At 36.0% G+C, this 17,225-nt stretch overlaps 1 protein-coding gene across 7 annotated transcripts in view; it reads left to right on the top strand.

The window, feature by feature from the left end:
• Nucleotides 1–17,225, top strand: part of mgat5 (alpha-1,6-mannosylglycoprotein 6-beta-N-acetylglucosaminyltransferase) — a 262,957-nt gene that overhangs the window by 166,131 nt on the left and 79,601 nt on the right. For all 7 annotated transcript variants that reach the window (XM_051930552.1, XM_028806564.2, XM_028806565.2 and 4 more), the window contains 4 exons: nt 1,805–1,881; nt 5,997–6,086; nt 8,987–9,058; nt 11,622–11,783. In XM_051930552.1, the coding sequence (XP_051786512.1) occupies nt 1,805–1,881; nt 5,997–6,086; nt 8,987–9,058; nt 11,622–11,783 (401 nt within the window). The remainder of the gene's footprint in view (nt 1–1,804; nt 1,882–5,996; nt 6,087–8,986; nt 9,059–11,621; nt 11,784–17,225) is intronic.

The following is a 17,225-nucleotide window of genomic DNA, read 5'->3' as shown; positions in this document are numbered from 1 at the left end:
AAAGAGATGCACTGGTAAAGCACAACCAGATTTTTAAACTGCAATTAGAACATTTATAACAGGAACAAGCCATTCTGTTAAACCTACTAGATTAATTTCCCAGCCTGCTCCTGGTGTGTGCTATTTCCTTTTTTGTTTCATCTATATGCATTTTCCCTTTGTCTATGCTATGTCAATTGAAGACTGTTGCATTTTCACAGTATGAGTGAGTGTGTCATGGAATGAATTTCTGTTATATCCATGGTAGATTCCTTTGTGAATAGAATTATTTGCATCCCAATGGCCAAACTATCTATCCTTGCATTATTTCACTGAACCCATTTATCCAATTTCAGGGTTATATGGAAATAGAGCCTATGTTGGCAGCATTGGGTTCAGCACATAAACTGGCAATGGAGATCAACCCAGTGCACATGCAAATTCCTGCTCATACTGAGCTAGTTTACGGTGGCGAATGTGGCAGAAATCAACATCTTAATTAAAGAAAGAAGCTTATACTCTAACAGGATAAATCTGATAAAACCTTTTAGTTAGTAATTAGGCAGGAGAAAAGCTTGTCCATCTGCATCATTTATTACACCTGCTACACCATGCCGAGGAGGGAGCATCTATCACAGCAGTCTGTTACAGAATCATGAGAATGTTCAGAGAAACAAAGGATAGACGTTCTTTTTATAAACTATTGAATTTTCATACAATGTCAGTCATTGAATACAATTTTACCCTGGTTGGTTCATTGGTTTACACCCAAATGACTAAGTCTATTTAATTATATTCCAGTTCTTTTTATATCCTTTAGGTTAAGCCACTACTGTCCATTCTAATTGTTTATAGGACATCTGCTGATTTCTTAGTCTTCTCTTAGTAATTTTTCAGTACATTTTGTGTAGTACATGTTTTTCTCTATTGTTCACTTGAACTTTATCTGGTTTCCTGATATGCCTGACCAGGTTTCTGACATTTATTAACCTTTTTTGGTATTTCTTTAAGGTGAATGCTATATTTTAATATGGAAAGTGTATCAAAATATTTTATCCTAAATGATTATGTGACCACTAAGTCTAATTCTTATCCTAAATGATAATGTGACCACTAAGTCTAATTCTTCTTCCACACTGATGAGTTTGCATGTCCTTTGAATGTGTGGCAAAATTGGAGTAGAGAGAGGAAATCCCATACAAATACTGAGGAGGAGGAAGAGGAGGAGGTTTGGAGCATGCGCCGAGAAAACCTGCAAACTCCACAAAGACATTGACCAAGTGAAAATTTGATCCCAGATCATTATAACTGTAGACGCAGCATTAATTAATGCCCCACCATGCTATTCAAACTACCTGTATATCTAGTACTTTAATACTTATCTTTAAAATAACTTGATGACTTGATTTTGAATTTTGTTTGTTTAATAAAATTTGTGATTTATTTTATAGTATTCAAAAAATGTATATTACAATTATTAGTTTTGATCAGCAAATATAAATATAGGGTATAGTATTACTGTAATTAATGTTTTTTGGAGTAAGCTTTTACACTTATTTAATACTTACTGTGAATGTATTTGGAAAGATGTATAGTTGTAGCAGAAGGAAAATGTTTTTTGTTCCATTCTTGATTCTGGTAAGGTCACAATTTTCCCAAATCAACAATGCATTTAATCTTTTAGTCACACCTAGTAATCAATGATGTTCACTTTTGCTTGTTTTTCATTAAGTTACCATTTTAATGTTAAAAGTAATTACCAGTGAAAAAAAGTGATTGTGTGCTAATACTTTAATCTTACAAGGATTATTTCCTTTCTTTGCAGATCTCATTAATGGGGCTCAAGAACATTGTGAATTACCTTCAATGGATGGTTTTCCTCACTGTGAGGGTAAAATAAAGGTATGAAGAAAAACATCCTATCATTGTTGTGTTGTTGCTTTTTACATTCTTATATTCCTGTATACCAACAGAAAATGGTAACAGTAAGTCTTATTTGCTTGGAGAAACCTTGTATTATTTGTTCTTCGTTTGCTTTAATGTTCTTTTCCTATTTACATAAATTTGCCTCAGTTTTTTTCAGCAAAGGTGAACTGAGCATCTGTTTTTCCTTCTTTACCCATGACATAAATGTTTTGGTCTTGTAAAACCTCTACTCACTCTGAATATGCCTGGATCTACCTGATTTTTGAGCAGACAAATATTATGCATACTGAGCAACAATCCCACAACTGGGAACCAAATATGCAACTGGTGTGATCAATGAATACTACACTTTACGTGATGATCTTTCTTGAAATATTCATGGTTTGTCAAAGCAAAGAACATTAGGGTTTCCTACTTAGCCCAGAAAGTGCTAGCTGCACCGTCTGATTCTAGCAAAGTGGAAATTTAACAACACAAGGTACAAGTTTGATTTAATTGTAAATGTAGTTGTTCCTACAGCTAATTCAACCATAGTGTGGATTTCTGATGTATGCACTGTATCAGAGTAAAGAGAATTTTTGTTTTAAACAATTATATTGGAAGACTTTCTTTGTTCTTACTTTTGCATTTCAGGCATAAAATAAGTGCTTATTACTAAAGCAAATTGAATGGTATCGTTTGAATGTTTGTTAAACAGATTGCTCACATAGCTGAGGGAAACACAACTAGATTATGAGTTGATATGCAGCAGTCCGCATGTCCAAATAGAATGTCTTGCATATCTAACTAAAAGCAGCAATTCTTTTTCTAAACCTAACACACCACATAGCCTGCAAAAACAGCATTAGAAAGAAATCTTTCTTTAGTCCTTCATTTCTAACAGCACTATTTTTAAACAGTTTTGTATTAATTTTAATATAAAGGGGAAGCAAGCAAATGAGAAAAGTCACCAACATAATTAAGGAAAAAAAGGAAAGTCCAAAGCCTGCCTGCTCCTCTCCAAGCACTGAGTTAATGACATATCTTCAATTGAAGATATGATGTTGCTAAAGTGGAAAAAAGTGAAAGATATAATCTGACATGTTGCAAATCACTTTGAGCTATGTTATTTGTATGAAAATGTGCTATAGCAATAAATGTTATTGTTTTTTGTTTTGTGATGGCTGTGCAAGTTGTGCCTAGAATGTTAAAATAATTTTAGGCTAAATCTTATGAGGAAAGATAAAGCCTGCTTAAATTCTTCTAAGGTAATCTTATAATTTAAGAGATCAGCATCATCTTGAGAAAGTTTTAGAAGTTGCCCTGAAGTAATGAGGGTGTTTGTTGCTTCAGGAGTGAGAGAAGAGGAGTATGCATTGCATAGTATGGAATTAAAGTCCGCAAAGCTCTTGTTTGTTAATGGAGAGAAGCTGTTGCATTTGTGGAGCCTTGAAGCACATAATTTACTTGGCTTGGCATATGATGAATAATACTTTTATGAATATAATGGACTTTCCTTTTTCCCTTATCATAATACTTTGTCTCTTCTGAGAGTTAGACAGTGACCTCACTTTTCATGCGAGAATATTACGGTTAACCCATTATACCAGACAAGAGAGAAAACTACAAAAAAAGAAAATCCATCCTAACTTTCATATATCCATCCATCTTCCTACTCCATTTGTCAAGGAAATGTAAAAATGTAATACGGAAAATGAAGAAGTGCATTGAGTGCTGTAAATTAAATCTGCCCTTTCTGAAATTCCGAAATCCCAAAGATAATGTTAGACTTTAGAACTTCTTACATTCTATGCTTTAAATTGTTAGTGTAACTGATTAGTTGACAACCTTCTATATTCCTCACACATAAAGACTACTAGATTAATTAGTAAATATAAGATTATCTTATGATAGCCAGTCATGAAAAAGAAATCTAAATTTCAGGTGCTTTAGTTAGGCAACATGTGAGTCTCTGCTAAAATAAACTATGTATACCATGCCTCTTAGTCTCCTTTGAACAGAGAGCATGCATTTCCATGTAAGATAACTGTTGCTAAAATGATTTTGTAAATATTAAGGTGGATTGAAAGTTTAAAAAAAAAGTTAATTCTCTTCAAAACATGTCACCCAATGTGGAATTACAGTTTGTTAGCCATAAAGCAATACTGAATAGCAAGAGAGCACTGGCAATATTGACATCTGCAAAACAATTCTTGACCATTTTTCAGTTACAGGCAAAAGCATTTCAGTCACTGATGGTGCATGTTACCTGTACAATTTGGTTGAAAAGGTTATGCTGCATATACACCATCCACAACAGTTTGTCTAGATCTCACCAACAGCAACAACAATAAAGCATTTCATAAACAATGCCATCAAGCAAAACGTGGTTTCAAGACACAAACCATGTCTAAATTATTAAATTATTATTAAATAAACCAATTCACCTAATGATACCATCTGTAATGATTACAGGAAATTCATACCCATAGACCCACAAAGCTGTATAAAAAAAATTAAGAGTATTCATTTTTGTGAGAATCGACCACATTAAAAGGTGACTGGCTATGTGCTTCACCTTGCATCATGACTTCCTTTGTGGCAGCCTTTCAGGGCCAGGGATGTGGGTTAACCGTGGATAGCCACTGTCAAGCACCGTTATTGACATTATTGAATGTTGATGCCCAGAAGTGAATTGCTGTCACTGTTCTGTAGACAGACAGTAATAACTGAAAACGTCACACGATTGTTCACATATTCTCAATATATGAAAGTTTATTTTGTTATTTCACAAAAATATTGTGTGCTTCCACTGATATGATTATGCACATGTCAGCTTTGGTGGTTTTTCGAGAGAAAGACTGACCACGCACATAGCATGCAATCAAGTGGCAAGAACTTAAAAGACATTATAGGCATTCATTTAATCTTAATCAAGCTGAAGTTCAGTAAGTTTAGTACAGATGTTTAAGCATAGGCAGAGTGTGCCATTCATGCCTCACAGCGCCAGAGGTATGCATTGAGTTTGTACATTCTCCCCATGTATTTACAGTTTAATTGGTATTGGTGTCTGTGTGAGGCTATCCACTCAATAACATTATCTGTGATTCTTTTATTACCATATCCACACCAAGATCAACTCACTAGATCAAGATCACTCCACTATAAAATTAAAATAATCTATAAAATTAAAAATAATTGGTTTGTGCCACATCAATCTTTGTTGTTTGGGTTGGGTTCTGTCGCACACGCTGCCTTTTCATTTTCTGAGTGTTATTTTTTCTTTAATCATGCTTGCACATGACACACCATGGAAAGTGTGACAGGCCTGGCTCTTTCAGAAACCTCAGGCTTTTATTAAAAATACAGTGTAGAGTAATTGTAACTGTAGGCTATGTAAAATAGCACAGAATGTAATAGGCAAATAGTAGGTGCCATTTGGGTAAAATATAATCCTATGATTTGAGTGTGTATCTGTCTGTAGTTAAAAGCCATGGGAGAACATAACCGCTGAAGAAACAGAATTGCAGAAGAAAAGTAGGATACTAACAAGAATTTAGCTTGGTGAAGGAATGCGGGGTTGTTTAAGTCAACCTAAGATGCCCACTCCAAGCAGATAAATGAACAAGAAACGTATCCTTGCCTCAAAGATTAGTACCAAAAATCTGTGAAAAAATGTATTATTTACCGTTTACATTTGTTGTCACAAGCATGCCTCAGAAACACAGACTGCATGTTATCTTAAGTCAAAACCGTTGCTTTTCCAAACTAGACATATTTGATAAGTTTTAGGGGCTTTTTTCACATTGGGACCCCGATTAGCATTACATTAAAATAAAGGAACAGTCTAGTTACTGTTTGCAATATAACACATTTTCATGTGGCACATTAATAGTATACCCTGATTGTGAAAGAATAACTTTGACTTGAAAAATACAGAAGTTATCCTTTAATGCCTTCTTTGATAACTATGAACATATATTTATAGCATTAGAAATAATTTAATTGTTCATATACAGTGCATACTTGAAAAGTAAATATCAATGTATTAATTACAATTTTTGCTTCCAATGAGTCAGTTTTTCAGTAATTGTGTTTTTTTTTCTCCATAGTGGATGAAGGATATGTGGAGGTCAGATCCATGTTATGCCAGCTATGGAGTTGATGGATCCACTTGCTCTTTTTTTATTTACCTCAGTGAGGTAAGTTGAAAAAATGAAGGGAAATAAAGCATTACTGTCTGATAGTCTGCGGTTGGTTGGCACCCTGCCCGGGATTGGTTCCGTGTCTTGTGCCCTGTGTTGGCTGGGATTGGCTCCAGCAGACCCCCGTGACCCTGTGTTCGGATTCAGCGGGTTGGATAATGGATGGATGGATGTCTGATAGTCATTTAAAATTGATGCTTTTGCTTATATTTAGAAGTACACTACAAGAAATACAGAATTCCTTAAACATTTGTTTTTAAATTCCATATTTAACTTTAAAGCATATTGAGATAGTGATTAATTTCATAATGTTAAAGAGTTAATCAGGTGTTCTTTAATTTGTGAAACTATAAAATACAAGAATATATAAAATACATTTTGTATAATTTTAAGAGATATTTTGGATATATTTCTGTGCTGAGTATTTTGTTAAAGGAATACTCTCTGCAAAATTTTTTTTTTATATGTTACTAACCCAGTGGTTTAAAGTGATGACTACGAAAACTTTTTAATGTCATGTGTTAATGGAGAATGGAACTATAAAAATGCTTCTGGAAAAAAAACGGGAGCTCTTTTGAATTAACACATTTTACCACAGGCAAAATTAAACCTCCAAATTTCTTTTCAAAGCATGTAAAGTCAACTAGAAATTATTGGGACACCTTTTGCTTATAAAACAAAATATAATGAACAAAGTAAATTCATATTAAAATGCGAAATGGAAGCTAAAGTTTAATTCTGTAATAAAGGGCTGTCATTTTTGGCAAATGCATCCATTTACGCATGCGTTTCTGAGTTTTTCTCTTTTCCAATACCATTTTTATGTTGTTTCTTATTTTTCAGTTTGTATTTTATGTGACTGTGTAGCTGATGGTATGTCTGCCTTTTAAAGGAAATATGCTTTATAGGATTGAAATGAATTATTCCAATTCAGGCTTTTGTAGGATGCAATTTAAAAATTACCTAGTGTTTAATCAAAATTCAAAGTATTTCTTACAAATGTCAAGCACCTTTTCAAATGTGCTCATTGCAGTGTAAATCATTAACAAATACATTTTTATAAAACATCTTTCTTTATTGTCCAATTTCTCCTAGTAAAAATTTTTTTGAGTATAGGTTCATTGATTAATTCTTGAATTTAAATGATATTTAAAATTGATCCTTGCACATATGTTTATCTTTCCATGCCTCAATTATTTACCTTACTTAATTCACTTCAGTACTACTTTTAAGTAGTTGATGTTATTTGATACAATGAGCATTAAGTTTATTTTGTAAAATAGGTGCATAGATGAATAATCTTACTTTAATATTTTGTTTCAGTTGTTCTCTGTAAGGTAATTTTAAACTTGGAGATCAGGCATTTTGGAATGGTGTATTTTAAACTCCTAACAAAATCATTCACAAAAATTTTAAATGTCAGGTCCTTGTTTCAGGGACAATAATCATTTCTCACTTTAGACTTTCCAGTTAAATATAGCATTATTCACGCTTTCTAGATTAACAACTAAATAGCAGCACTGATGAAACTGAAAATGGTTTTAAAATAACAGACTAGGAAAAGTAATGCAATCCCTCAATAGGCTAAGTATAGTGTAGTCAAAACATTTCAATCTGTGGATGTTTTGTTGGAAATACAGAGGAAGTCATATTTTAGTCAGCATGAAGAGGGTCACATTAGAAATATACAGCATTTCCCCTTGAGAATAAACGTGTGTTGTGTGCTGAACTTGTGCCTGGTGTCTGTGTTGGGATTTGGCAGGTGGTGCGCCCCCTGCAGGCCACAATGTCCAATTTAGACTTGTAGGAACATAGAGCCTAGCTTGGTAGCATTGGGCACAAGGGGCAGTATTTCATTTTCATCGCTGTTCCTCCTGTCTTCAGTCTTATCATTTTCAAATTAATTGGATAGTTTCAGTATTTATCAGTGTGCATCCATTTTTGTTTAATTAGATTTAACTTGAGATTTGCATAGACAGACATTTGGCCAATATGTACTGTATGACTAATTCTTGGACTATTTTTGAACAACTGTGATATCCTGCTAATAGTAGAAACAGGACATTTGTGGGCATCAGTGGAGCCCTGGGACCATCTGCTGAAACCAGGCAGTGGAGTAGCACAGTGTTAAGTGACAAAGCAGGAAGAAGAAGTAACTTATCTGGAAAAAAATGGAAGCCAGATGGTCACCGTTAGCCATGCATATTTGGTGTGATTGTTGTAGTGGTTTGCATGCAAATTATTCCACAAGGTGGTCAGATTAAAAAAAAAAATGAGTAGTGCTATATGCTTGGCTTGGGCTGTGTTATTTGTCTTTTGTTATTTGTATAGTATTTAAGAGGACATTAGCTCTTTTGTAAAATAGGAGTGGTGGTGTTCTTTTTTAGCAGTATACCTACTGTAGAAAATCTGAGATATTTACTGAATTTTCAACAGATGAATTCTGCATGCAACTTGATTGATCTGGTTTACAATGTAAAAAAAAATATCAGAAATTCACTTCTTTATGCACTATGATTTCTCTGTTGTTGCTAGATACTAGAGCACACTGATATTTTAAATAATTATAAGTATGAACTTATAATATTCATGATCAAATCTTGGAAGACTGAAAAAAAAAACTTATTCGTTTTTAAAAGCCATTCATTTTGAACAGAAATATGGCTATATTAACAATGCATCATATTTTTTCTGCACAGTTCTCTATGTTTGGTATTCAAATGATGTTGTAAAGAATCTTATCAACTAGTGTTACAGATTAACTTTATGGTTATCAATTTTATGTATATAAAATGATGTTATAGTTTAAACATAAAGGGTTTATTAACTTTTAGTGATTAAAAATGTATTAGCTTTTCTGTTTGAAGACTTAAATGTAAACCCTTAACATTTTTCAGGTTGAAAACTGGTGCCCTCATCTCCCATGGAGAGCGAAGAATCCCAGTGAAGATGCTGACAAAAAGGGAAGGGTATGGCAAAAATTTGTATTAATTTATATATCAATTATCAGGCTGATTTACTGAAGGCAACTTACAAATACCAGTATACAGTATGTGCAGTTCATTTGAATGGTTGACAGCAAAGTGCAAATTTTACAGGCATAAGAGAAATAAAAAGAGCAGGAAGCTTAAGAAGTTCCAATATGCTTTGTGAACAGAACATCAGTGTCATATGAGATGTTCTTGCTGTCATAGATCTTTCCACAAATCAGGAGAAAGAAATGAGAACCCACAAACATTTGAGCAGTGGAGAGATGAGGAAAAGTTAGAATGTAGTCCAAAGCACAAGAAAAACATTTTGAGGAACATCTACAAAGAGCAGTGATTGGTGTTAGAGAGGAACAAAACCAAGTTTGGACAATTGAATCCTAACAGCAACAAAAAATCAATGGAGAGGGTGAATTAAAGAAGTATTGTTGGTGAAGTGAGGAACATTCATCTCACAGTGTTAGAAGAAGATCGCAGACAAGAAGTTAGGTAGCATTGGCTGTGAACAAAGGTCACATCTTGTTGATGTGAATAAAATTAGGTTACTTTTTTCCAAAAATGTAATTGAAATTTACATAGTGACTATTCTAATATAATGTTTAGAGAAAAATGTTTGAAAGTCATGGGTGCCAGGGTGGCGCGGTGGTAGCGCTGCTGCCTCGCAGTAAGGAGACCCGGGTTTGCTTCCCGGGTCCTCCCTGTGTGGGGTTTGCATGTTCTCCCCGTGTGCGCATGGGTTTCCTCCGGGTGCTCCGGTTTCCTCCCACAGCCCAAAGACATGCAGGTCAGGTGCATTGGCGATCCCAAATTGTCCCTAGTGTATGCTTGGTGTGTTGGTGTGTGTATATGTGTGCCCTGCGGTGGGCTGGCGCCCTGCCCGGTGTTTGTTTCCTGCCTTGTGCCCTGTGTTGGCTGGGATTGGCTCCAGCAGACCCCTGTGACCCTGTAGTTAGGATATAACGGGTTGGATAATGGATGGATGGATGGATGTTTGAAAGTCAAAACAGAAAACTGTTAGAAGATTTTTAGTGCAAGGTAATGTCCATTCTTCTATAAGTGGATGATCAGGCAGTTGGAGATGCAAAGCAGAGCAGTACGAAAGATGATTTCTTAGGGAAAGCATACAGAAAGAAAGAAGTGAATGGAGTGAGTCCCAATATGAATCTTTCAGCTTTCTTCCTGTGCAATGTGAAAAGTGAGCATTCTTTGATACATCATCCTTACTTTCCCAATCAAGGAAAACAGTATGGAATAAATGTGAACGAACTTGAATGATTAACTCAGAAGGTATCAGATTGCAGCATCAAGCTTTGGCAATGTTTGCCGTAGCTTCATAGATTTGAGTAAACTAATATTTAAATTTGTACAGAAAAACAACTCCTGCAAGATTAGAAAAAGAGAATTAGTTTTTTAGCATTTAAAAATTAAATTAATGACACCATTATTTTTAGCCCGAGCTATGCCTATTGACAAATTTCCCAAAGTGTTATGCAGTAAATCTATGTTTTGTTATAATGTGACTGATTGGAGGAGACTTTTTACTGCAAGAAGTATTAACCTTTAAAAGAAATGTTTTCCTATCTTGACATTTGTCCTCTGAACCTGTCAGAATGAAACAAGGGATGTGTTAAGTATAAAATGTTATCCTGGTAATGACATTTTTGTTTGTGGTTTATTTATGTATGGTATATTTAGCTTTATCTAGGACATCCATGTTTCACCAGGAGTATGAGTACGTCATGAGACTCAAATAGCCTTTCAAGGAAGACCGCTCCTACTTGAGACTTCACACTCCATTGCACACTAGGCTGTTTAAATTGTGGTTGTGTGAACAGTGAGGTCTTCTGTGCACGCTGACATTACATACAGTTCAGAGATAAAATACAGTGTAAGTGAAGAGGTTACCTATGTCAGATGGTTTGTAATAAAATGCAGGGGAAGTCAGCATGCATTTTCACAATTTAGGGTGAAATAATCATAGAAAATCTCTGAAACAATACAATTATCGGAAAATTCCCAGGCTGATGAAGAGCATATTTTGACAGAGATAGAACAAGAATTAAAAAACACTGTCCATGGTCCTGCATGTTACCATGCTTAGTTACTGTATTTCAGGGTTTCTGATGGGATGCCCTTTAATGATTGTTTACGTACAAATTTAATAGGTCTTAGTTTGGTCTCTTTGGTGAAGGTATATTTGTTGTGCTCACACACATTTTAATTTTGACTGCACCCTTTAAAATATATTAGACATTTTTGGAATACAAAAACATTCTTGGCATATACACTATCTGCCCTTTCCCAAGAAAAAAAATCTAAACTTTACCATTGTACTTTTTCCAATATATTAAGTATTTCAAGATTAATTTACTATATTGTATGATCAAGCTTTTTCTTAGCATTGTTTCCTTTATTAAGGCTGCTGTTAAACATCTTCACTATATTATTTTCTGATCTTTTGTAAACTCTTGTCACTTGCATATTAAGAATGCACAAATTAGCATTTGTAAATAAATTCAATGGAGGAATATTGTGCCCACTGCAGTCTGAAATACGTACAGATTTTGAAGAGCTATACCTTGTAATGTCCAAACATGAAGAATTCCGGTGGATGATGTTGAGAATCAAGCGAATGGCTGAGGCATGGGTTGGAGCAATCAAGTCCCTTGCCGAGAAGCAGAACCTTGAAAATCGAAAGCGCAAAAAGGTATTTTTTCAATGTATATTATAATTATGTAAATGAAGTAATGTTAGTTTTGAATCAGAAGTGCTCTGTCTTTGTGTAATATCTTCTTTGGGTGAGTAAATTGTTAATCAATTGAACGAAATGATTAATCTTTCTCCAGTATGATTCATTTTAATTTAAAAATTAACCTTTTCTGCTTTATTATACAAATATCAATGCTAGTCTGAATCATTGCAATGCACTGTGATTTTTGATAGAAAATTGATGATCAAACAGATCATTTGTGTGTATGTTCACACCTTTAGATGCATTTAATTTATTCATTCCATAACCACATGGAATGTATACTGGATTCTGCTTTCTTTAGAAAAATTTCAATGCGACCAGTTGGTTCAGAATAATATATTTGCCATTTCTATACATTTTATTTCTCCAAAATAATATTGAGTTTTAAAGATATCCAAACTACGACTGTCTACCACACCACTTGATAATGTATTCTACAGGTGCTGGTCATAAAATGTGAATTTCCCATTGGGATTAATAAAGTATCTATCTATCTATCTATCTATCTATCTATCTATCTATCTATCTATCTATCTATCTATCTATCTATCTATCTATCTATCTATCTATCTATCTATCTATCTATCTATCTAAAATTAGAATATCATGACAAAGTTAATTTATTTCAGTAATTCCATTCAAAAAGTGAAACTTGTATATTAGATTAATTCATTACACACAGACTGATGTATTTCAAATGTTTATTTCTTTTAATGTTGATGATTATAACTGACAACTAATGAAAGTCCCAAATTCAGTATCTCGGAAAATTAGAATATTGTGAAAAGGTTCAATATTGAAGACACCTGGTGCCACACTCTAATCAGCTAATTAACTCAAAACACCTGCAAAAGTCTTTAAATGGTCTCTTAGTCTAGTTCTGTAGGCTACACAATCATGGGGAAGACTGCTGACTTGACAGTTGTCCAAAAGACGACCATTGACACCTTGCACAAGGAGGGCAAGACACAAAAGGTCATTGCTAAAGAGGCTGGCTGTTCACAGAGCTCTGTGTCCAAGCACATTAATAGAGAGGCGAAGGGAAGGACAAGATGTGGTAGAAAAAAGTGTACAAGCAATAGGGATAACCGCACCCTGGAGAGGATTGTGAAACAAAACCCATTCAAAAATGTGGGGGAGATTCACAATGAGTGGACTGCAGCTGGAGTTAGTGCTTCAAGAACCACCTTGCACAGACGTATGCAAGACATGGGTTTCAGCTGTCGCATTCCTTGGTCAAGCCACTCTTGAACAAGAGACAGCATCAGAAGCGTCTTGCCTGGGCTAAAGACAAAAAGGACTGGACTGCTGCTGAGTGGTCCAAAGTTATGTTCTCTGATGAAAGTAAATTTTGCATTTCCTTTGGAAATCAAGGTCCCAGAGTCTGGAGGAAGAGAGGAGAGGCACAGAATCCACGTTGCGTGAGGTCCAGTGTAAAGTTTCCACAGTCAGTGATGGTTTGGGGTGCCATGTCATCTGCTGGTGTTGGTCCATTGTGTTTTCTGAGGTCCAAGGTCAACGCAGCTGTCTACCAGGAAGTTTTAGAGCACTTCATGCTTCCTGCTGCTGACAAACTTTATGGAGATGCAGATTTCATTTTCCAACAGGACCTGGCACCTGCACACAGTGCCAAAGCTACCAGTACCTGGTTTAAGGACCATGGTATCCCTGTTCTTGATTGGCCAGCAAACTCGCCTGACCTTAACCCCATAGAAAATCTATGGGGTATTGTGAAGAGGAAGATGCAATACGCCAGACCCAACAATTCAGAAGAGCTGAAGGCCACTATCAAAGCAACATGGGCTCTCATAACACCTGAGCAGTGCCACAGACTGATCAACTCCATGCCACGCCGCATTGCTGCAGTAATCCTATCTATCTATCTATCTAATCCAGGCCAAAGAAGCCCCAACTAAATATTGAGTGCTGTACATGCTCATACTTTTCATGTTCATACCTTTCAGTTGGCCAACATTTCTAAAAATCCTTTTTTTGCATTGGTCTTAATTGATATTCTAATTTTCCAAGATACTGAATTTGGGACTTTCATTAGTTGTCAGTTATAATCATCAACATTAAAAGAAATAAACATTTGAAATACATCAGTCTGTGTGTAATGAATGAATCTAATATACAAGTTTCACTTTTTTGAATGGAATTACTGAAATAAATCAACTTTGTCATGATATTCTAATTTTATGACCAGCACCTGTATGTGTCTGTGGTTCTCTGTGTAAAGAAAAGTTTTGTAACATTTATTTGTAACCTACCTTTGGCAGATTTTTATCTATGTCCCCTTGTGCTTGCTGAAGACTTTATTTTAAAGCAACAGATGTGATCCACTATACTAATTCCATTCTAATTTTAAACAATTCAATCATGTCACTTTTTACTCAACATTTAATCAGTCTAACTGCTCTTCTCAGTGACTGTCTCTAGCATAGCTATGTATTTGTGTAACTTGTAAACCATGACTGTACACAGTTCTCTAGATGAGGCCTCACTAGTGCGTTGTATAGCTTAGATGTAACCTCTTTTGACTCATCCTCCACATATCAGGCTTTTTACTCTGCTATTTCTAAGGTTTTTCCAGTTAATATTTTTCTATTTGAAGTCAACCATGGCTGTAATATCTCCATTTAAATTTGCATTTTTATTTAAATACTAGCTGCGTTACCCTGCTTCACACAGGAAATAGTCAGTGGGCCTCAGTTGTAGTGCTATTGGTAAATGGGATGTATCAGAAGTACTATGTACCCAAGTACTTTTCTGTATACAGTGATCCCTCGCTATATCGCGCTTCGCCTTTCGCGGCTTCACTCCATCGCGGATTTTATATGTAAGCATATTTAAATATATATCGCGGATTTTTCGCTGCTTCGCGGGTTTCTGCGGACAATAGGTCTTTTAATTTCTGGTACATGCTTCCTCAGTTGGTTTGCCCAGTTGATTTCATACAAGGGACGCTATTGGCAGATGGCTGAAAAGCTATCCAGCTAACTTTCTCTCTCTCTCTCTCTCTTGCGCTGACGTAGGGGGGTGTGAGCAGGGGGGCTGTGTGCAGCTGCTTCCTGAAGGACAGGCTGCACGGAGCTTCGCATACTTAAAAGCTCAAAGGGCACGTATTGATTTTTTTTATCTGTCTCTCGCTATCTCTCTATCTCTCTCTCTCTCTCTCTCTCTCTCTCTCCCTGCTCCTGACAGAGGGGGTGTGAGCTGCCGCCTTCAACAGCTTTGTACCGGCGGTGCTTCGCATACTTAAAAGCCCTATTGATTTTTTTTTTGACTGCTTGCTTTGCACTCCTTTGAAAAGGAAGATATGTTTGCATTCTTTTAATTGTGAGACAGAACTGTCATCTCTGTCTTGTCATGGAGCACAGTTTAAACTTTTGAAAAAGAGACAAATGTTTGTTTGCAGTGTTTGAATAACGTTCCTGTCTCTCTACAACCTCCTGTGTTTCTGTGCAAATCTGTGACCCAAGCATGACATTCTAAAAATAACCATATAAACGTATGGTTTCTACTTCGCGGATTTTCCTACTTCGCGGGTGGCTCTGGAACGCAACCCCCGCGATGGAGGAGGGATTACTGTACAGTATTTCTTTTCTTTTTTTTTTTTTTTTTTTTTACCGGTGGCTAATATTATTTTAAAGTTGATTCATTCAAAGCTAAAAACTATTACAAATCTTGATTAGCCATTAGTATCAAAGCCTCAGATTAATAGTGTCTCAGTATACAGTGGATTTGACTAAATGACTACCAAAAAAAAAAGTTACTAATTACTTTTATTCACTTAAAAGCCATCCTGTTCTCTTCGTATCACATTCTGAAAAACAGCATCTTTTTAGAAAAAAAATCACACTTCATTAATTGTGGCTTGGTTCTCTATCAGTTAATTTGTTGTGTTATTTTCTTTCTTTTTTATTCCCTCAATTTTTTTTTATTTGTTTATCCATCCATCCATCCATCCATCCATCCATCCATCCATCCTCTTCCGCTTATCTGAGGTTGGGTCGCGGGGGCAGCAGCTTGAGCAGAGATGCCCAGACTTCCCTCGCTCCGGCCACTTCTTCTAGTTCTTCCGGGGGAATCCCAAGGCGTTCCCAGGCCAGCCGGGAGACATAGTCCCTCCAGCGTGTCCTGGGTCTTCCCCAGGGCCTCCTCCCGGTTGGACGTGCCCGGAACACCTCGCCAGGGAGGCGTCCAGGAGGCATCCTGATCAGATGCCTGAGCCACCTCATCTGACTCCTCTCGATGTGGAGATGTTTATCCTAGATTTATTGTCACATGTGACACACAACTAGCCTGTGAAACGATCAAAATGTCTTTTCTTAGTGAATACCTACTGTTGTGGATGTACCATCCTGCCAAATTTAATCTTAATATTTTTAGCTAAATAGGAAAAAATGTTTTTATTGAGTGAGTGAGTCAGTCAGTCAACTTTGCATTTTTGTAGATAGATAGAGAGATAAAAATGCATGTTGAAGCTGTTTTCTGCATTTTCCCGGGGTTTGGTTCTTTAACTTTCTCACAATTTCTAAGCCTCTGTACCTGATGCTTTCTGGCTGGATCCAAATATCCTCATTAAGTGGTGGCTTATCTCCCATTTGAAGTTGCGTTAAACCTTCTGGTTTCCTCCAGTCTTACTTGGGCTGGCAAATGACACAAGTAGAACTTCTAAGGAGCTCACACTGTCAGTTTTACTTGCCAGTTTATTACCTAGTATAACTGTCTGTCTGTCCATGTCTGTGTCGTTTTTTTCTATGTGGACAGTAACAATTTTCAACACTTGATGTGACGAGAAGCTTGTCCACCCTTACAGACCGGCCCCTCACCTGTGCACCAGGAAAGCAAAAACTGTATAAGACTCTCCACCTTTGAAGCAAACTTGAATTGAGTGCTCCTTCTTTCTGGGGCTGGCTTTGTGGTGGCCATTCTGGTCCTGAAATTGGTCCAAGTTGGGGAGGGTTCATTTCCCTGCACAGCATGCCTATCTTCTGTTGCACTTGCATATAACTGTGACCCACCTATTTTTGCTTATCTGGTCAGGAGTCTCCTCCTACATCACTGAATGGGTACACACTATCTGCTTAAAAAATTCTCTACTGCAGTGTACATGTATTTTATCAGTCTCCTCCTCAAAGTTAGCGACCTTGAGCTCAAAGTGTTGGATTAACTGGCATCTCCTACATGCTGTATTTAAGTCACCCAGGGGCCGTTCTCATTAATGCAAGCCTACAAAAATATCCAACCTCAAACAGTACTTCCATTGTATTAGCCTTATTTTTAAAATATAGATTGTGAATTGCTTAACCCTTTTTTAACTTAAAATATATATATTTTGTTTGAAAGGAACTGAGGTGTAAATAATCGATTGAAGCATTTTTTTTTGATGTG

Source organism: Erpetoichthys calabaricus, chromosome 8, assembly GCF_900747795.2.
Source record: "Erpetoichthys calabaricus chromosome 8, fErpCal1.3, whole genome shotgun sequence".
NCBI lineage: Eukaryota > Metazoa > Chordata > Cladistia > Polypteriformes > Polypteridae > Erpetoichthys > Erpetoichthys calabaricus.
Note: the sequence above shows the minus strand (reverse complement) of the source record. Positions and strands in the feature narration are given on the sequence as shown.